Consider the following 17,834-nt stretch of genomic DNA (forward strand, 5'->3'; position numbering starts at 1 on the left):
TTGAACTATTTTTTCTTAACCCGATCAGGCCAAATGTATTCACTTCCAATTAAATCAAAGAAGCTCTTTAATTAAAGAGCCAAACGAATGAATAAAACTAACCTCCATATAAAAAATCAGCTTTTGGCATTAACATTTCCAAAACATTCGATCGCGAAGAAAGGTCGAAACCTCGAAAGAAAACAATCTGGCAACACTGGATAGAGAAAAGGATCAAGTTCACTTGTTGGTCGTGTGGGCCGCCCCGGCTCGTCGGCAAATTCTCAGTTTAATTGGTGTAAAAAATTGTTTGTGAAATTAAAAGTGAATAATATTAAAATCCATTGCAGCAAATTAAATAAACATGCATAAATATACATATGCATGTATGTACATACATATGTATGTATAAAACGAGTCTTTTTTTGTTTTTTTTTTCGTGCAAAGAAATGTTGTGTAAGTGGAATGTAAGCATGCATGTATGTATGTGTGTGTGCATTTTGTTCGAGCCTTACGTAGAAAGAGTAAGAGCAAAAGAGATGGCAACAATGCAGATGGTAAGTGAAGCTTTTCTTCCAAAAATATTAATTAAAAATATGCAACTGATATGTACATATGTAAATATAGATTAGTATTTTATTTGTTGTTGTGGATCGTACATGCTTTTGCTTGGATGAACAATAACTGGCGAGTTGATCTTGCATGTATGTATGTATGTGTGGGTGCATTTTGTTCTAGCCTTACGTAGAAAGAATAAGAGCAAAAGAGATGGCAACAATGCAGATGGTAAGTGAACCTTTTTTTCCAAAATTATTAATTAAAAATATGCAACAGATATGTACATATGTATGTACGTATGTAAATATAGATTAGCATTTTATTTGTTGTTGTGGATCATACATGCTTTTGCTTGGATGAACAATAACTGGCGAGTTGATCTAATACGATTTTCATGAAACTGATTCAATTTGTTTGCACACACGTCATACATACATGTGAATGTATGTATGTATATACATATACATACACATCCATGTGGTGATTGAGTGTTCTCTTAAATTTTAACATCTTTTGTGCTATTACTTACCATTCTTTTTTTCGCAACAACTTTAAATAACACCAATTACAGATACATACATATGTACATATGTATGTATGTACATTCAAACATAATTTTATTTATGTAATAATTCAATACAATTTGTTCTTTATTTGTGACCAGCAATTGGTTGTTTTCATCTAACTAAACTAACTTTAAACTAGTTAAGTTTCGAGCTCTATCCACAAATACATACTTGGAGGCGGTGGGATGGATGAAGTGGGATTGTGGGTTGGGTTTTGGGTTTCGGGCATGGACAGCAAAGTCAATCCTCGCTGTCGTTTGAGATTGTCGCAAAGTTTTGATGGGGGAAGAGTTGTTTCTGACTAGCATCTAAGGGGAGAGGATGGGTTCGGGTAAATGGGTGGTCTGGAGTCCATAGTCCTGGCACTTCCCTGGCACTCTGTCTTCCACTCCGTTTGCGAGCCGCTAATCCAGCGATAATATCGAGTCGATGCTGTTGCGATTACTCCGCGGCTGCAGTCGCGGTCCACCCAAGTAACTAATTGGATTCGCAAACTGCCGCTGTTGCAGGGCATTCTCCAGATACATGGGCGGCGGCGGTGGGTGCTGATGGGTTGTTGCTCGCAAAGCTGCAGCTTTACATTGATGACGACGCAATGGTGCTTGTGGTGCTGCTCCTGGTGATGGTGATGGTGGTGGTGGGTGGGACCAAGCCGATGCCGATGTGGATGCGGATGCGGATGCCGACGCTGATGCCAATGCATTGGCATTTGCGGCATGGGCAACATCAAAGGCATCAAGCTCCATGTCATCGTGTGCTTTGTGGCCGGATTTGTCTTGCTGCAAGAGAGATGGGTGAGGCGACAAAAAGTTTCGGTGGTTCGGTGACGGGGTTCACCCCACTCCTCAGTATTGGTTGGGTAGGAGCAAGGAATTTTAATTCAAATATTTTAGGGTTTAATGCGATTTGGCTTAATGTTCGAATAGTGTTCAATAGATATGTAAATGGATATGGATATGGATAACGGAAATGGAAATGGAAATGGACAAGGTTTGCCAGGTGTAAAAAAGATATAAAAATTTAGTATATATATAAATTTTGTTTTCTTTTTCTAATAACAAAAAGTAGACACAAATTGTAGGGTTAAGCTATATTTCAGCAAGTGTAATGATATGGCAAGATGTTAAGATGTGAAATTTAAAGGAATATCCAGTTCTGGGTCTCAACAAAACAACTTATATAAATTCCCCCCTTTTAAAGCAAGGCGGACAGTCCTTGCGACTCATGCGTTTCACACAAATGGGCAAATGTGTGTTGGCCAAAATGCAGCCAGTTCGCCATCCAACGAGCCAGCACCAGCACAATACATTTACATACTATTCCCAAAGCTATGATGCAAGAAGTACCAACATTACAGTGGGCGGGATTTGGCTGGGATGCTGGTGGATCGAGTGCACTGTTTCCAAAAGGTGACTTGGGAAATGCTCTTCATTCATGCATAACTATTCCAGTAGAACGGTGAACACGTCAATTAACAGAATGAAATACTGATTCAATGAAGGCAACCTGTTTCGATACGGAAACGTTGACCACTTTGGACCGATTATGAAAAAGTTACATAAACACTAAAGACACTCTGTACATGGGAAATATTCTTATGGTTCAAATTTAATAAGAAAACAGGACGAATCTCTCTTCTCTCTGTGTGTGTGCGTGCGAATAATACATAAAAAACGCATTTAAAAATGTTATTCTACACGCTGCCGCTGCCGTCTTTTTCATAGTTTTCCATTCGCAGAGAGAAAGAGAGAGAACGTGAGAGTGCTAAAGAAGAAGTAAAAGAGGATGAAGCATTTTCAGTTTTCATTTTTGTGCAATTTTATTGTTCTTCTTGGCTGAAGGTTACCAGAAACAACAACATCTACAGCAACAAAAGGCTGGTAAACTTGCACTTTTCACTTGGCACACTTACCCTTCGAAGCCCCCCCCCCCCATTTCACGCTTTCTCTCTTTCACTCTCTTTATATGTGTGTATTAACATTGTTGTTCAAGAATTTTTTTCATTGCATACTACGCGGCGCTGGCATTTCAAATACAAACAACTTTCTGCCAGTCATCGTCAAGCCCAAGAGGAATAAGAAGAAGAAGCAAGGAACGCGAGTAGGAAAATTGAGAATAATAAGAAGAAGCGGACAGCATTTGCGTGACTTGAAACGGGGTAAAGATACACACATACATACATACCTACATGTGTGTATTTGTGTATATAATCCTATTTATTACCTACCACACATACACACACAAAAACATCAACACTCTTTTGCGAGGGTTGTGCTAACAATTGTACTGACATAATCGAATCAAACATGCAACTTTCTGAGTCATCGATCTTCCAATCAAAAAATCAAATCTTCTTCTTATCAGAAGCTGCAGATTAATGCCAATGTCGTGGGCTTCTAGTGTTCAACCCTTAAGTTAAAGGATCAATTATATTATTAGCCCTCGTACAGAAAGGAGCGACCACTTGAATGTAAATATTTATTACACATGTTTTACATTTGTACGCACAAGTTGCTGTCCAGTCGGTCGGTGAGCTGGTCAGCTGCTCGGACGGACAATTGAATGGGCCAGACGGTGGACTGTGGACGATGGCTGCTGCTGCTGTTGCTCATTTGGTTGTTGGTCAACAAGCAAAATGCCTTGTTAACCATTATGGGCCATGTTTTAATGGTGGCAACAACAAGTACTGTAACAACAACAACAACAACTTTTCACATTAAATGGAGACAACAAAAAGGAAAACCAAAAATAAAAAAACAACAAACAAAAAGTGAAAAGAAAAGCAAGAAAAAGTTTTGTTTGTTTGGTTTTTCAGTTTTTTTCCATCCTCATCCTCGTTTCGTTTTTCAACTTTTCAACGCGGAAATTAATAACAAATTGCTTTAAGCCACCGTGACGATTACGTTCTGCATGGTTTGGGTTGGGGGCAAATTGGAGCCGCTGTCGGCTCTTGGGGCGTGGCAAAAGGAAACTTTTGCCATTCATTCATAAACACTCCATTGCGCACTTGAAGTTAATTTGTCAAGAACTTCTTTCTCGCATATGTTGGAAAATAAAAAAAAAATGGAAGAACTCTTAAGGGCAAGTCTTTTCGATGGCTTTCCATTTAGTAGAAGCAACCAATACACATACGTAGTACGTACACACACACACATACTTGTACTACTATGGCAGGGAGTACGGCACTCCGCCAGTGGTCAACCACGACGGCATTGTAATTGTTGTAAAACATGTAAAACATGAATAATGCATACTACGGAAAAAGTTTTATTAAAATGCACAAACCCAACTATGTATGTATGTACAAAAAAGAAAAAGGACAACAATAAAGAAAAGAAGGAAAGCAAAATGTGAGAGAGGAAATGTGAAAACCGAGCAAACAAAACTGCTACGTTTTTATAGCTGTTGGGGAAAATTCTCACTAACCCAAATATGCAACGAAGGCAATTGCCTGGTTATCATGCCACTAGCCCCTCATCATCACTCCCGTCTACTTCTTGCTGCCGTTCTGTATTACAATCAGCGTAGAATAGATAGAGAGAGAGCGAGAAAAGAAAGGATATTAGCATCAACAATGCCAAAGAAAAGATGCAAAATTATATTTTATACCGTCAAATTGACGGGTAAAGTTTCAAAATTGTTAGCCAAATGAACCAAATGAACGTGTTAAACGTGCTTTAATTAAATTCTAAGCTCGTTGTATGCTAAACAGTAGTGTCCGATAAGCGTTTTTTTGAGAAATCCTATCCAAGTGCGCATCAATCGCCATATATATATAGAGAGATATATACATACGTATGTATATCGACGTTTGTAAAAAGGAAACTCTCATGACGAAATTGCCTTGAAATTGGCTTCCAGGATCTTTGCTCTTGTGTTTTCTTCTATTTTTTTTTTGTTGATACTGCTTCTGTTCAATAAACTGTAATTCGTGCCACTTTTGTGTGCATTCATTTGTCGCACACAAACGAACACATACACATAAACTCAAGCATCTCTTCTTGGCTGCACAAACACACACATGCACACACATTGTACTTCGCATACATGGCGTATGAGTGACATTTAATTAAAATTTATGTAGTCTAAAAGGCAAAATTTTTTCTACACAACCAACGACGACAACCAACGATGAGGACAACGACGACGACAACGACAACGGAGAATCTTTGCTCCTCTTTTTGCACTTATTGTTGTTGTTGGCTGGCTGGCTGGCTGGCGCGTTGCCTTTTCAAATTTATGCAACGCTCCATTTTGTTTGAGTTGCAGCATATTAAATGTTCGCACAGTTGTAACTTTTGCTCGGTTCGTTTGGTAATCATGTGTAAATTTGTTTTTACACCATTCGAGAGGAGGAGCGGAAAGGCAGCCAGCCAGGTTGTATGCGAAAAAGACGAAGGGCCCTGAGAATGGCCCTTTCGTCCTCCTCTCTCTTGCTGTCTATCTCTTTTTTTTTGGTTGCAAAATGTTGCATTGTCAGAGTAAAAATATATATTCTAATATTTAAATGGAAATAGCAAATGAAAAATGGCAAATAGTAAATTGGGAAAATTGTGTGTGCTTAGGTTCATATAATTGCACTTCAGCTAACCATCGTGATAAGTCTCTCTCTATGCGCGTGTGTGTGAGTGTAGATAAGGAATGAAAATGCTCAAACGTCAGAAAATGGAACGTATATTGTACAATATGCGAGGGTAGGCTTCAAATGTTGTAATCCTTTCGAGAGAAAGGATTCCCATTTGTTTTAGTGGCAAAATAAAAAGAATTTAAACATTTAGTTTTGGATGTCTATATATTTGTCATATTGCTAGGTATTTTAAATGTAACTTGTCTCTAAAATTAACAAACTAAATCACTTTTGCTGTTCTTTTCATCATCGCCGGATCGTCATCGTTTAGCCCATCTTTTTTAATTGCTTTTGCCTTTTGGCCATTTGCCAAAGCTGCATTTGCATCCTCCTGTGGTGCAGATGACGTTGCAGGTTCCTTTTGAAGAGAGTTTCTCGGGCCAAGATTTCCAGATCCTCAAAGCTGCATTTGCTTATGTTCTGCTTGGTTCTAGCTATCAATTCGCTGGTCAAATGGATTTTGGTTATTGACGACCGAGCGGAAGGAGCCTTCCGACTGCGTCGCCGCAACTCTTCACGATGCAAAAATAGCACATAGCCTGCCGACGGCGTCCGACCGAGAGATGGAGGCGTGGAGGAGTTGCTGCTGCTGTGGGTGTTACCCACTGCTGCTCCTGCACCTCCTTCTTCACGTCGTCGTTGAGTTTGCGATTGCGTTTCCGTGCGCTGTTCTTGTTGGTGACACATCTTGATTGCGTTTGCTGCTCTTTGCGACGATGTGAACCATTTTTATACCCGTCTGCTCTTCACTTACCTCATATCTGACCTGATGCGGCAGGTCTCTGGGCCAGAGATCAGGCAAATCATTCATGCGCAAAGAGCAGGCCAATTGTCATTTCGTTGACCTGCGCTTGCGTAGGTGGGTAGCCAGAGGGCCCTTTTTTTTATGATCGCCCGCAGACTCATTAGATTTTTTTGCACTCGCACCGTGTGGATTAAAAAAAATGCGATCTTCCCATTCATTACCTAAAAAACCTTGTAAATTGCGCTCAAAAAAGGACTCTGCGTACTCGGATACTCGAACGGCGGCATGCCGACGGCAAGGCTATGCGTTAATCCGGATATATAACCAGATTAAGTCGACACAAACTGTTTATAGGTGAAGTGACGCGTATTATCATTGCCATTGCCGTTGCCTGTTGGCTAATCCTTTGCCCGTTGTCTGTGCGCCAGTCAACCGTTACCCGTTGCCTGCTTGCAATTAGCTGCCTCATAATGGAACCGACAGCTGGATAACTTTCCATGTTGTTGCTTGTTTGCGGGAAATTCAGACAGATTCCAAAATAGCCAACTGACTCAACAAATTTTGGTAAACATCCCCAAAAACAAGCCAAATATTTGACTTTAATCGCCCAACACACCGCAAAATATTCATCGTCCCAACTATTTATCCATCCGAAGACCTGAATGAATTTCTTATTTCGCTTTCTTACAGTGGTAGCAGGCAAATGTTTTGCTGATCCTGCAACATGAGTCCTCCGAAGCTGTTGATTTAAGATCATTGTGTTAAAGGATATGTTTCATGATTGCAATTCAGGAGAATATCTTGATGTACCATAATCAGTTCAATGATGGAGAAATCGATTTCATACATTTATAAATTATATTATGATTCGGATTCCGTTTTTGTTTTGATGGGAATAAAATAATATTTTTGAGCACTGTATTCGATTTTCGATGCTGTGTTTCATAAATTCATGGCTTAAAGGCAAACGAGCGCCATAATATAAACTCATTACATTGGCCCATTGGTGCTTATAGCAACGCATTTTTCAATAAGACCAGTTTCCCCTCCTCTCCCCTCTGGCCCCTTTGCTCCTCTCCTACCCATTCTTGTCCTGTGTCCTGGGTGTATGTGTGAGTCTGCCGCATTTCACTTTATTTTTGGGGGTTTCGTTATAGCAAAAGGGTTGACTTGTGCTTGGATTCTGGGGGCGGATGGGTTTTGGGGAATGGGTTGGCTTGGGTCTCATCTACTCGCCATCTCGTAGTCGTCGACGTCGTACTATGTGCGAAAATCACAACATTTTAATCTCATAATCTGAATTTATGAGCAGACTCAATTTCGTTATGCTTAACGACATTTTATGCGGTTATTTTATGCAAGTAGCAAGCCGAAATTCAAGGAGCTGAAGGACACCCCATACAGGGCGAGAGAGTGATAAAGAGAAAGGAGAGAAATGAACACACATACATGCACAGCACTTATACATATACACGTATACTTTGCGGTTTGTTTGGCACCCCAAAATGAGAGTAGCAGCTACAGAAGTAGCGGCAACCGAAAGTTAAGTACATTCAATATGTGTGCGGCTACTACAAGAGTATGTATGTATATGCGTGTGTGTGTGTGTGAATGTGTTGATGTCTGTGCATGTGTGTGTCTGTGTGTGTGTGTCTAAGGGGTACTTGAGATTTTCTATGGTCGCCGCACAAAACACATTAGTTGAAAGTACTGACCAACAAAGCCACTAACAAGCTGTTGGTTACTTTCCCCTCCCCCTGCGCCTTCGTTTCTTACTAGACACACATGCTCCTACTAGCATACTTCACCCCACCCCTTTTCATCGTTCACCATATTGAAGGACCATTATGTGTGCCAAATACTTTTTCTGTATACTCTCTGGCTTAAAGGGGTAACTAGAAGATTACGACCAACTTGAAAAACCTTAAAATATTGATGCCAATGTCCATACACCCCCACCCACACCCCGCCCATTGCGTAGAACAATATGTTATCTAAACGTTGCATTTGGAAAGGCATTTAAAGTTCGGCTTTATCCAATTGTTGTCTTGGGACATTCTCATTGCTGTCGTCAACGTTTTCTACGATGTCCATAGAAAATTTTTTAATAAACGCATTTAAATGAATTGAGTTTAATTTTAGGATTTCCCTAATCACTTTTATTATTACCTGTGTTAATATTTCGCGACGCAAGTAGTTCACATGAGTGAAAGCGAGAAAAGGAGAGAAAATCAAATTGCCAACCATTAACCTTTATTAAAACCGACAAAACCGTATTTCTTGAGTTACATATAAACCATTAATATTTTTCGTTTGAGCATTTTTTTGCATTCATTTTCAGTTTTAGTATTTTCATTTTCAAAAAATAAACTCTACTTATACCATAATTAGAAATCAATTAACAGTTACTAACTAAGTGCAGAATTGCCGTTAACAGACTTTACTTTGCCCTGCCTTTATAGTCTTAAAAGAATTGTTTATAATAATCACTTTTATGGGCTTTTTAGATTTAACATATTATCTGGGGATCAGCGCAGTAAACCTATTTAACAATTATATATAGGTGTGTATTTATGTATAGGTGTGTATAGACGTGCCTCTCTTTCACTCTCTCTCTATCTCACTCTCCCGTGCACGCCTCCAAGTTTTCCTTCCCTGTGGTAATATAAACAATTAAAATTTAATTCCACATTTCAAGTCATCTCGACAAAAGTTCATTTCCATATGGGGAAAGAACTGCAAAACTGAGAAACCGCTTCCCCATACGGAAAATAATCGGTAGTCTATATATACATATTTAGAATGTATACGTATTATCCTTTTGTGTGTGTATTATTTTTAAGAATTATGTTGTTTTGCATGTCCTTGGCTGCCTTTCTCTGATTCGTGTCCTTCTTTGACTTCACCGCCTTCGTCATCGCTTCTCTTTCATTCCTCTTTCAAGAGACTTTGTATGTATATAAAGTTTCTCGTTGCCATACTCTTACAGAGGGTAATATAGTGTACAGGTAATATAAATGTGTAAATGTATTCTGAATCTATACATTCACATACTACCTATGGTTATATGTGTTTGTCTTTTCGTAGTGCTTTGAGAGGGAATTTCGTTGGAGAGATTTACTAATCGAGACCCTGCCAGGGCATTAAAACTTCGGTACACTGAAGTCGACTTACTGTGGGGGATTTTTTTATTTATACAAATTGCTATTGCTTTTGTAGTCGTTCGCCTAAATATTTATGCTTTTATGCATATTTCTAGCATTTTGTTTTCTCTTTGTGTCTCTTTCTGGTCCTTTTTGGACCTCTTTGAGCGAACTGAGCGACTGGCTGGCTGAGTGACTGTCAATTTCTAGTGGTCGTTGCTCGTCTATTGACGCCTCCGCCACCACCGCCGTATCCATTTTGCTTACCCACCGTTTTGCGCCCACTGCCGACGACATTGCCCACGCCACCAGCAGCACAAGCCAGATCTACATCCGTTTCGGCCACAATCGGAGGACCCCAAGATACTTGTCGTCGTACAGTTGGTGGTCCTGCTCCTCCTGCTCCTCCTACTCCAGCAGCTGCTGCTGTTGCTAAGCCTCCTGTTGCTGCTGCTGTTCCTGCTGCCGTCGTCGCTTTGCGTCGTTTTGTGCTCTGCTGCTGAAGTGTTGCCGCTCTTTGTAGCGGTTGTCTCTGCTGCTGCTTCTGATGTTGTGGCATCGCCTGCTGCCTTTGATTTTCATGTTGGTGCTGCTGTCAAAGTGCAGAGATGTTTGGCATTGCTTTTTATTAAAAACTTTTTCGTTTCATATTTTGTGTTTTAAATATTTTTTCATTTTCATTTTCCATTTTGTTTTTTTTTTATTTTTTGCTTTTGCGGGCTGCTTCTCTTGTTGCACATTCTTTAATTAGTTTGGTTGTCTCTGTGCTTTGTTCGTTGTATGTGGCACAGGCAACATGAAGCATGCACCATGCGGCATGTCGTGCTTACTCTTTTACTATTGGCTGGCATACCGTCATGCATAGTTTTCATTTTGTTTTCTGTAGTTGTTTCGTATACACATACATATGTACATATTGTTATTTTGCTTTTTTTAATTAACATGCATTAAATTAGTTTTTCCCTTGGGTTAGTAACATTTTATATATTATTAGTATAATTAATTCAATTTGTGACTACCAGAAACCTCTAAAAGTTTCTCTTCAATTTATCTCAAAAATTTGTTGAATATTAAAAGATTCTTTTATCCTTTCTAATTAAACTTAATATACCTACATACTATATTTATTTTGCTTGTCTATTTGTATTGCGACATTATATTTGTAAATTTTATGTGCTCTGTTTGCTTTGCTGTGTCAAGATTGCGCATACGCCGCGTTGCTCTAAATAAATTCGCGTTCGTTGATTCTATAAACTGAGAGTTGCGTATTAATTTACACATCATTAGCTCGTCGTTTTTTTTGTCTTCATTAAGATTTATAGAAAACTTGAGGAAACAGCAAAAATAGGGACACCGATACACACACACACACATATATGTACATAAAGCAAACCATTTCGAAGAGAGGGAGAAAGAGAAAAAGTTGTGGGCGGTTTGTGTGGGAAAATGGTTTTCCTTTTTTGCATTCTAAGCTCGTAATGAGTTTTACCGCAGCCTTGCGGCATCTGAAGAGGATTGGGGCTAGGGGGTAGCTGGGTAGAAAGGTAGGGGGTGAGGGTAAGTAAAGTTAAGTGCGTGCTGCGTTTGTGGCCGAAGCGAAATGAACAGCATCAGCAACGAAAGGAAAGAAAATGCTACCAAGTCTTTTACCCACAAACAATTTTTGAATAAAAAGCAACTTGGCATGCATGACAGGAGCAAACCTCTCCATCCACCTCAACTCCAGCTGGAGCGGCAGCTGAGGCACTTGCACTTTTTGCTAGTTTTAAACAAAAGCTGGAGCAACTTCCCCCTCCCCGTTTTTTCATTCCTCTCTTTCGGTTTTTGCTACCACCCATCCGCTGTATCCCTTGTAAGCGAAACTTTTTGATTTTGGAAAGAAAAAAAAAAAAAACAGAACAGAAACGAAAAAAAACATCAACTTTGGTAGTGAGCTTCAATTTCGGTTTCTTTGCAATCAGCCAAGAAAGACGTTGACGACGTCAAACGCCTCAAGTCAAGCGGAAATGCAGCTAGCGTAGTGCGCAAAGGGGGTCGGAGTCGGGATAACGCTGACAATGCCTCACGCACAACTTTCTCTTTCTAGCTCTCTCTCTGAAAAAAAAAATAGAAAATTTTATAGCCATATAGTCAAAAGTCTCCGATTTGAATGCAGCGACCAGATTCCCTAAAACTCAAAAAGCGAGAAGCAGTCGGAGCAAGGAAGAGACGGAAGTTGAGAGAGAAAGAGATAGAGGTGGAGAAAAGCATCGCGGGAAATTCAATTTGGGTGCAGCTTAAACCCAAGACAAAGTACATGCTAAGTAAGCCCAAAAGTAACATGAACCCCCTTTCCTCCCCTCCTCTTCGCTCGACCCCCTCACGCCCCGTTTCACACTTTTCATGCTAAAACTATATAAAAGCCAATAAGTTCAATATTTTGCTTTTGCAATTTTCCCAAAAACTTTTTTTTTTGGGCATACCGAAGAGTCGTTGCGAAAACTTTCAAGTTTTTTTTCTTCTTTTTTTTTTTTGCTTAGAGTTTGGAGTTGGAAAAGTTGTGAGGTTTTTGTCTTAAGTTTCAGACTTGCTTTATAAATCATGGACAACAACAATAAGAGAGCAAAAACTCTATGCATATATATGTAGATTTGTATGTGCCTGTATCTGTATACATGCATGTGTGTGTGTGTGTGTGTGCGAATGTATATAGAAATAAGTTCTGTATAGTATGATAAACCTATAAATTGTGGCCTTTAGCAAATGTTATTCGTCCGTGATTTTTCCATATTAATTTTGCAAATGTCTGTTTTGAACAAAAGAAAATTGCCATAAGCTCTGGGAAAGCAGTTCAATTTACTTTAGCTTGCCAGAGAGAAAAAGAAAGAAACCAGCGAAGGGTGGAAAGGGAAGAAGAATTTTTTCCCTTTTGTAAGCACTTTTTCTATTAAATAACATTTTAGACAATTGGCTTGGCTACAAACAAACAAGATGCCGCTTAAGAAATTGTCCTCAGCCACATAGAAAGCGAATAAAACGACGCCAACAACAACAAGGACGACTTGGACGCTTTTTACAAAGAAGGGAATTCTTTTTGCGAAAGTCAACTCAGAAGCCATTGGAAAACCAACATGACAATTAAAAAACATTTGCGGTACACCTCGCGCTGCAAACAGAAAGATGCATTGCCTTTCATATTGTAGACTGAACTTGTAATTGTAAGAAAAGGAATTCAATTTAAAGACAACAATTGCCAACAGAAGTGGGCGGAGATAGGAAGAGGCCAGCATAAGGGGACAAAAGATGTGAACCCAACCTTCTCCACATACGCATTAATCGATTAAAGCTGAATGTTATTTAAAAGTTCTCAAATAAGAGAAAACATATTATAATATTTTGCACTAAAAATCCATTTTTATAATGTCTGCTTCCATGGTATTAATTTGATCTCGTTAAGCTTACTATGTATGTATGTATGTATGTGTATAAAGAGCAAAAAAAAAAAACACAAAACGAATTGAAAGCAAAACTTCATTTTTAATAGCTTTTAAATTGAGAGAGAGACTACAATGCAATACACTGGCCATATTGGCCAGCTTATGGCCGGGTAGAATCCCCTACGGATCCCTACGGCACCCCGCCGCCGCCCCCTCTGCATCTGTCAAGCCTACGCCCGTACAATGACAGACAATCGGCAATTTTCATTTATGCATCAATGCCAATGCTTTTTTCTCAACTAATTTTTAATTAAATAGTCACACTATAAGCGCATTTGATATTAACAATTAAAACAATACACATGCATTAATACACGCACACACACATATTGTATGTGTGTGGGCGCCATTAAATTACAATTATATGTGGGCGGATGGGTAAAAACATTGTGAAATATTTTGGGAAACTCCAAAAGGAAGAAAATATTGCTTTCACCTCTTTATACACACACACTCACGTATTTCCTTATGGTCAATGGTCAATGTGTGCGTGTGTACATATAAGTATTTATTTGTTTATTTAGTTAAATTCAATTAAATGCAGTTTAATTAAATTGCACATTTTCACAAGTTGATTATATGACCGGCAGGCAGACATAAAAACCTATGTACGTACATAAATAGATGGCGACGGCAAAACAGAGAGATAGAGAGCGAGAGAGAGAAATATCTCAAAAGTATTTGTATAACTTCAGAGGACTAAAATAACTATTTGTGGCAATTCAAAAATAATGCAAAGTAATTCCAATTTAATTGAGTGCCTCAACTCAAAGCAAACCCATTTACAAGCGGTACAAAGTCAAACACTCGCCAAGGCTTAATCGATACTTTTTCCCACTTAAATTATGAGTTTCGGGTAACTCAACCAAGTGAGATCAAGTCCTCTACTAAGCCTCAAATAGTATTAAATTCGTATCTTGTCTTCAGCTTAATGCTATAAATCCTCTTGGTTTCGGATATATCACTACTACTTTTTCGCATTTGAGTTTCTGTGTTTCAAAACTATCTAATTCTAGATTACTTTTATATGTCTTCATGATGAGTTTTGTGTTTCATAAAGAGTTGATTTCGTTTGCCTTTGAGCATATGTGCGTATGTATGTGTGTGTGTGTGTGTAGATGTTAAATGACATGCTGGGTAGTGGCTTTTGTTGTAGTTGTAGTTCATTGTTTATTTACACTAGAAATATTGTATGTATATAGGAGAAAATCGTTATAACATGCAATGCCAATGTTCCATTTCAATTTTCAAGGACGTCGCTTGTCGTACTCTGTCACAAATCATGCAAATCGGTCTCACTTAAGGTGACAAGCGGCGCCATTTTGATTAAATTTTGTGGAGCTCTCTTGCTTACCGGTAGCTCATTGATATGGCTAACATCTGTCTGATCCTGTTGACCATTTGCCATTGGGTTTTTTATCTCTGTCAATGTCGCTGTGTCCGTCTTTTTCTCTGTAAAGAGAAGAAATATTTTTTATTTTCGCACACTCACACACACAACGCTCTTACCAGAGGGAAGGCTGGATGATTGGGGGGCGGTGGATGTGGCCACTGAAGAAGCCAAAGTATCCGCAGTATTTTTACTGCTGCTGTCATCGAGCAGCTGTTGGCCATTTAACTTTGTCTCCTGCTGCATTTCCTTCACTACTTCTGGCTTATTTTCCTCTTCCACACTTTCGTGCACTTCCATTTCTTCTTCTTCTTCGTGGATAGGCGTGACAATATCACCATTTTTGGCTGCTATAGGGGTCGATGGGTTGGTGGATTCTGTAGGTGAAGCTGTGGCACTGCCATTCTTTAAGATGCCCACCAAGGGAGTCCCATTTAAGCCTGGCTTATTGTCTTCCTGCGGCAGCTACACACACACACACACAAACACACAGAGAGAGAAAAGACAGACATTAAATTTCACTCTAGTCAATTAGAGAATATTTTCCATCTAATTTTTTAACGACTTACTGCTTGATAGCTATATGGTGGCATTCCTGCACTCTTTGTGGGGGCCATTCCTCCCCCACTTGCAGTGCCGGTAGCCTTTACGCCAGGTGATTCATGCATTTTGGTTGCATGCTCCTTGGACCAAATGATATCCTCATCGGTTTCACGCTCGATGCGCTTCTTGTAGGCCAAATGACTGCGATACACTTCGAGCAGACAACAGATGACAATGATGACAAACACCGTGGTCAGTGTGATGAATACCACCTGAGTGGAATCCTCCTTCTTGTCCACATCATAGACAAATTTCGATATGTAAGGTACCCGTTGGGGTGGCTCTTCTACCCAAGGCTCGGGTATCTGATGCGAACAAAGATGCATTTCATTAGCACAATTTGGCGGCTCATTGGGCACCAATCCTCCCCTTGCCATTCCCGTTTCCAATCTTAACCGCTACGTACTTACCATGCTCACATTGACCATTGGCTCTTGTGTAGGCTGTTCGGTCACATCAAATTTAGCATTGCACTGCGCACTGCGGACACCCTGCGGATTTATTACCGTTATGTTATCGGCCCCCGATTTGGTGAATAGCATATACTCCTCGAGCGGCTTCATAATGTGACCATTCACCTGGATGTAGATGTCTGTCGGCCGCCACAAGGCATTCAAATGATGTCCAGTTTCCAATTGGGGAATATTCAAAGGTGAAATTTTCATTAGTATTTGGTCATTAATTCAAATTGAAATGCAAATGTAACCCCCTCTCACATTCCCCCATGACTCCAAACCAATTCCAGAAGTCGGCGCCTCAGAAATCGAGTTTGGGTCTCGAAATGGAATTTGTTTACTTTAGGGATGAATTTTCTGGGTGGTTGCCCCGTTTCGCCTTGGTTTGCGTGTGGAAAAGCCAGTTGCTATGCCATCACCTGGCTAACCTCACCGCCTGTCTGGCATTCGTGCGTATTTTATGCTTTTCCGAAATTAGCTATAAAAATTGTTAATGCCTAACGGTAACCGACGACCCCTACACCTAAGATTATCGTCGTATTATATTTGCTGACTTGTGATTTGCTTGCAAAGAGGCGTGGCTGTGTTCCCAAATTGCATTGCTTATCGACAATATACTGTGAAGCAGAACTTAATACCAAACATGTGCGGAAACAACTGCCAAAAAGTGGCATCATTCATGATCGCATTGTCTTTGCGTAGCTCCTACAAAATAAATGAATTAATTAAGGGCTGTTATAAACGAAGTGCTATATGTATATAGTATTTTGCCTGATCACGACTAAAATCCATATTAATTAATACCATATTCTACTAAGTATTATGTACCTTTATTTGCTTGAATGGTCTGAGCTGCTGGAATTGGTTTAAAGTTTTTTTTTTTTTGAATATTTTATAGAGAGGGCAATAAGCTGGAGACCACTATTACCGCACTCTTCCAGCTGCCACCCCTCCTGTTTACTCCTTCTTTCCGTTGTTACCCACCACCCCAAAAGGCCCCACCACCATCTCTTTTGCTTTCTGTTTATGGCCATTGGCAAACTATCGCACTTCGATGGCGCTTTAATGGGACACGTTTTACAGCTTGCACACATGTGGCATATGCATAGGAAGCCAGAGGCTTTTGGGGGGCGTGGCAGCTGTTTGGCTAGTTGAGAGTTTTAATCAAAGTGAACTTTTGTGGTTACAACAACAACGGCAACACCACCACCACCAACAACAGCGTTGGCAAAACAGCAATTTAAATATGAGCAGCGCCGTAAATCTTGAGAGCGAGAAAAACTGACAAAAATTTATGGCAACAGCCACGGAAATGACTTTTTATGTGGCAGGCGAATAAATTTAATTTTTTGGTCAACAATATGTACAGAAAGAGAGCAAGTGGCAGAGAGGGAGATATAGAGACACAGAGCAAAGTATAACAGAGAGAGGGGGACGGAGCATTTATTTTTCATTCCTTCATAAACTTGCAGCATGATGCACATATACACACTGCAGGCATCACTTGATGAGGCAACCGCGCCAACCCCAACGAAAAGAAATTAATGCTCCGACCAGTTAAAATTTATGACCCAACCCAACCCGACACGACTCGACTCGACTTGGCTTGGCTTGACTTGAACTCACTCGACAGGCAGCCGCTGTAACTCTTAAAGATGGCGAAACGCGAATCCGTCGTATTGATGCCACCAATCTGTGCCCGATTAGCACCCGCATCCAAGGCCGTTGTCCCAACACGGGCAGCAAAATCCATTAGCGGCACCTGCTCTCGATCGATGTAGAGCTGAGACCGAGTCCCATTTCTCATATAGTAGACCGAGTGCCTAGCACTATTTAGGAAATTCCGGTCGATCCTAGCGCCCACAGTCTGGCCATTCTCGCGATCCTCCTCAAATTGCAGGTAGCCATCTGATGTGATGGCCAGTAAGAGGTAATAACTGCGCTCCTCTGCTGTCTGCAGCAGCAGCATTATGCGATTGGCCCTCCGCAAATCGAACGATGAGAACGCCAACTGCAATCGTACATAATCTACGCGACCTGCGCTCGGCAATTCGAACTTTCGTTGCAGTGTCGATTCGCCACTAAAGTCCGCACCCTTCTCCACCGAACAGAATTCACCGAGGAAACTGGTGTGCTCGCAATCACAGGTTGACAGTTGCTCAGCAAAATGTTCCTTGCAGATACCACCATTTTTGCACGGTTCCGCATCGCATTTGATTTGACAGTTTGGTAGAACGCCTTTTTGGGCTAAAAAGAATACAAAACAACATACGTTAATTGTAATAGACAGAC

The 17,834-nt window shown here is 40.2% G+C and overlaps 2 protein-coding genes across 7 annotated transcripts in view; both read right to left on the reverse strand.

The window, feature by feature from the left end:
* Nucleotides 1–1,169: 1,169 nt before the first annotated feature.
* Nucleotides 1,170–17,834, reverse strand: part of LOC6638616 — a 59,766-nt gene continuing 43,101 nt past the window's right edge. For 2 of the 6 annotated variants that reach the window (XM_002062514.4, XM_023181615.2), the window contains exons 15-20: nucleotides 17,169–17,789; nucleotides 15,498–15,679; nucleotides 15,054–15,392; nucleotides 14,604–14,949; nucleotides 14,449–14,546; nucleotides 8,834–10,210 (exon numbers count right to left, since the gene is read on the reverse strand). In XM_002062514.4, the coding sequence (XP_002062550.2) occupies nucleotides 9,818–10,210; nucleotides 14,449–14,546; nucleotides 14,604–14,949; nucleotides 15,054–15,392; nucleotides 15,498–15,679; nucleotides 17,169–17,789 (1,979 nt within the window). In that variant the 3' untranslated portion in view covers nucleotides 8,834–9,817. Of the gene's footprint in view, nucleotides 2,014–8,833; nucleotides 10,211–14,448; nucleotides 14,547–14,603; nucleotides 14,950–15,053; nucleotides 15,393–15,497; nucleotides 15,680–17,168; nucleotides 17,790–17,834 lie in introns of those variants that run through there. The other 4 variants (XM_023181617.2, XM_023181618.2, XM_023181616.2 and 1 more) reach the window with 4 other exon arrangements.
* Nucleotides 5,877–7,295, reverse strand: LOC6638625. The gene has a single exon (XM_023181622.2). The coding sequence runs from the start codon at nucleotides 6,415–6,417 to the stop codon at nucleotides 5,998–6,000; it is 420 nt and encodes a 139-aa protein (XP_023037390.1). The 5' UTR covers nucleotides 6,418–7,295; the 3' UTR covers nucleotides 5,877–5,997.

The sequence above is a fragment of the Drosophila willistoni genome, assembly GCF_018902025.1.
Source record: "Drosophila willistoni isolate 14030-0811.24 chromosome XR unlocalized genomic scaffold, UCI_dwil_1.1 Seg144, whole genome shotgun sequence".
Classification (NCBI taxonomy): domain Eukaryota; kingdom Metazoa; phylum Arthropoda; class Insecta; order Diptera; family Drosophilidae; genus Drosophila; species Drosophila willistoni.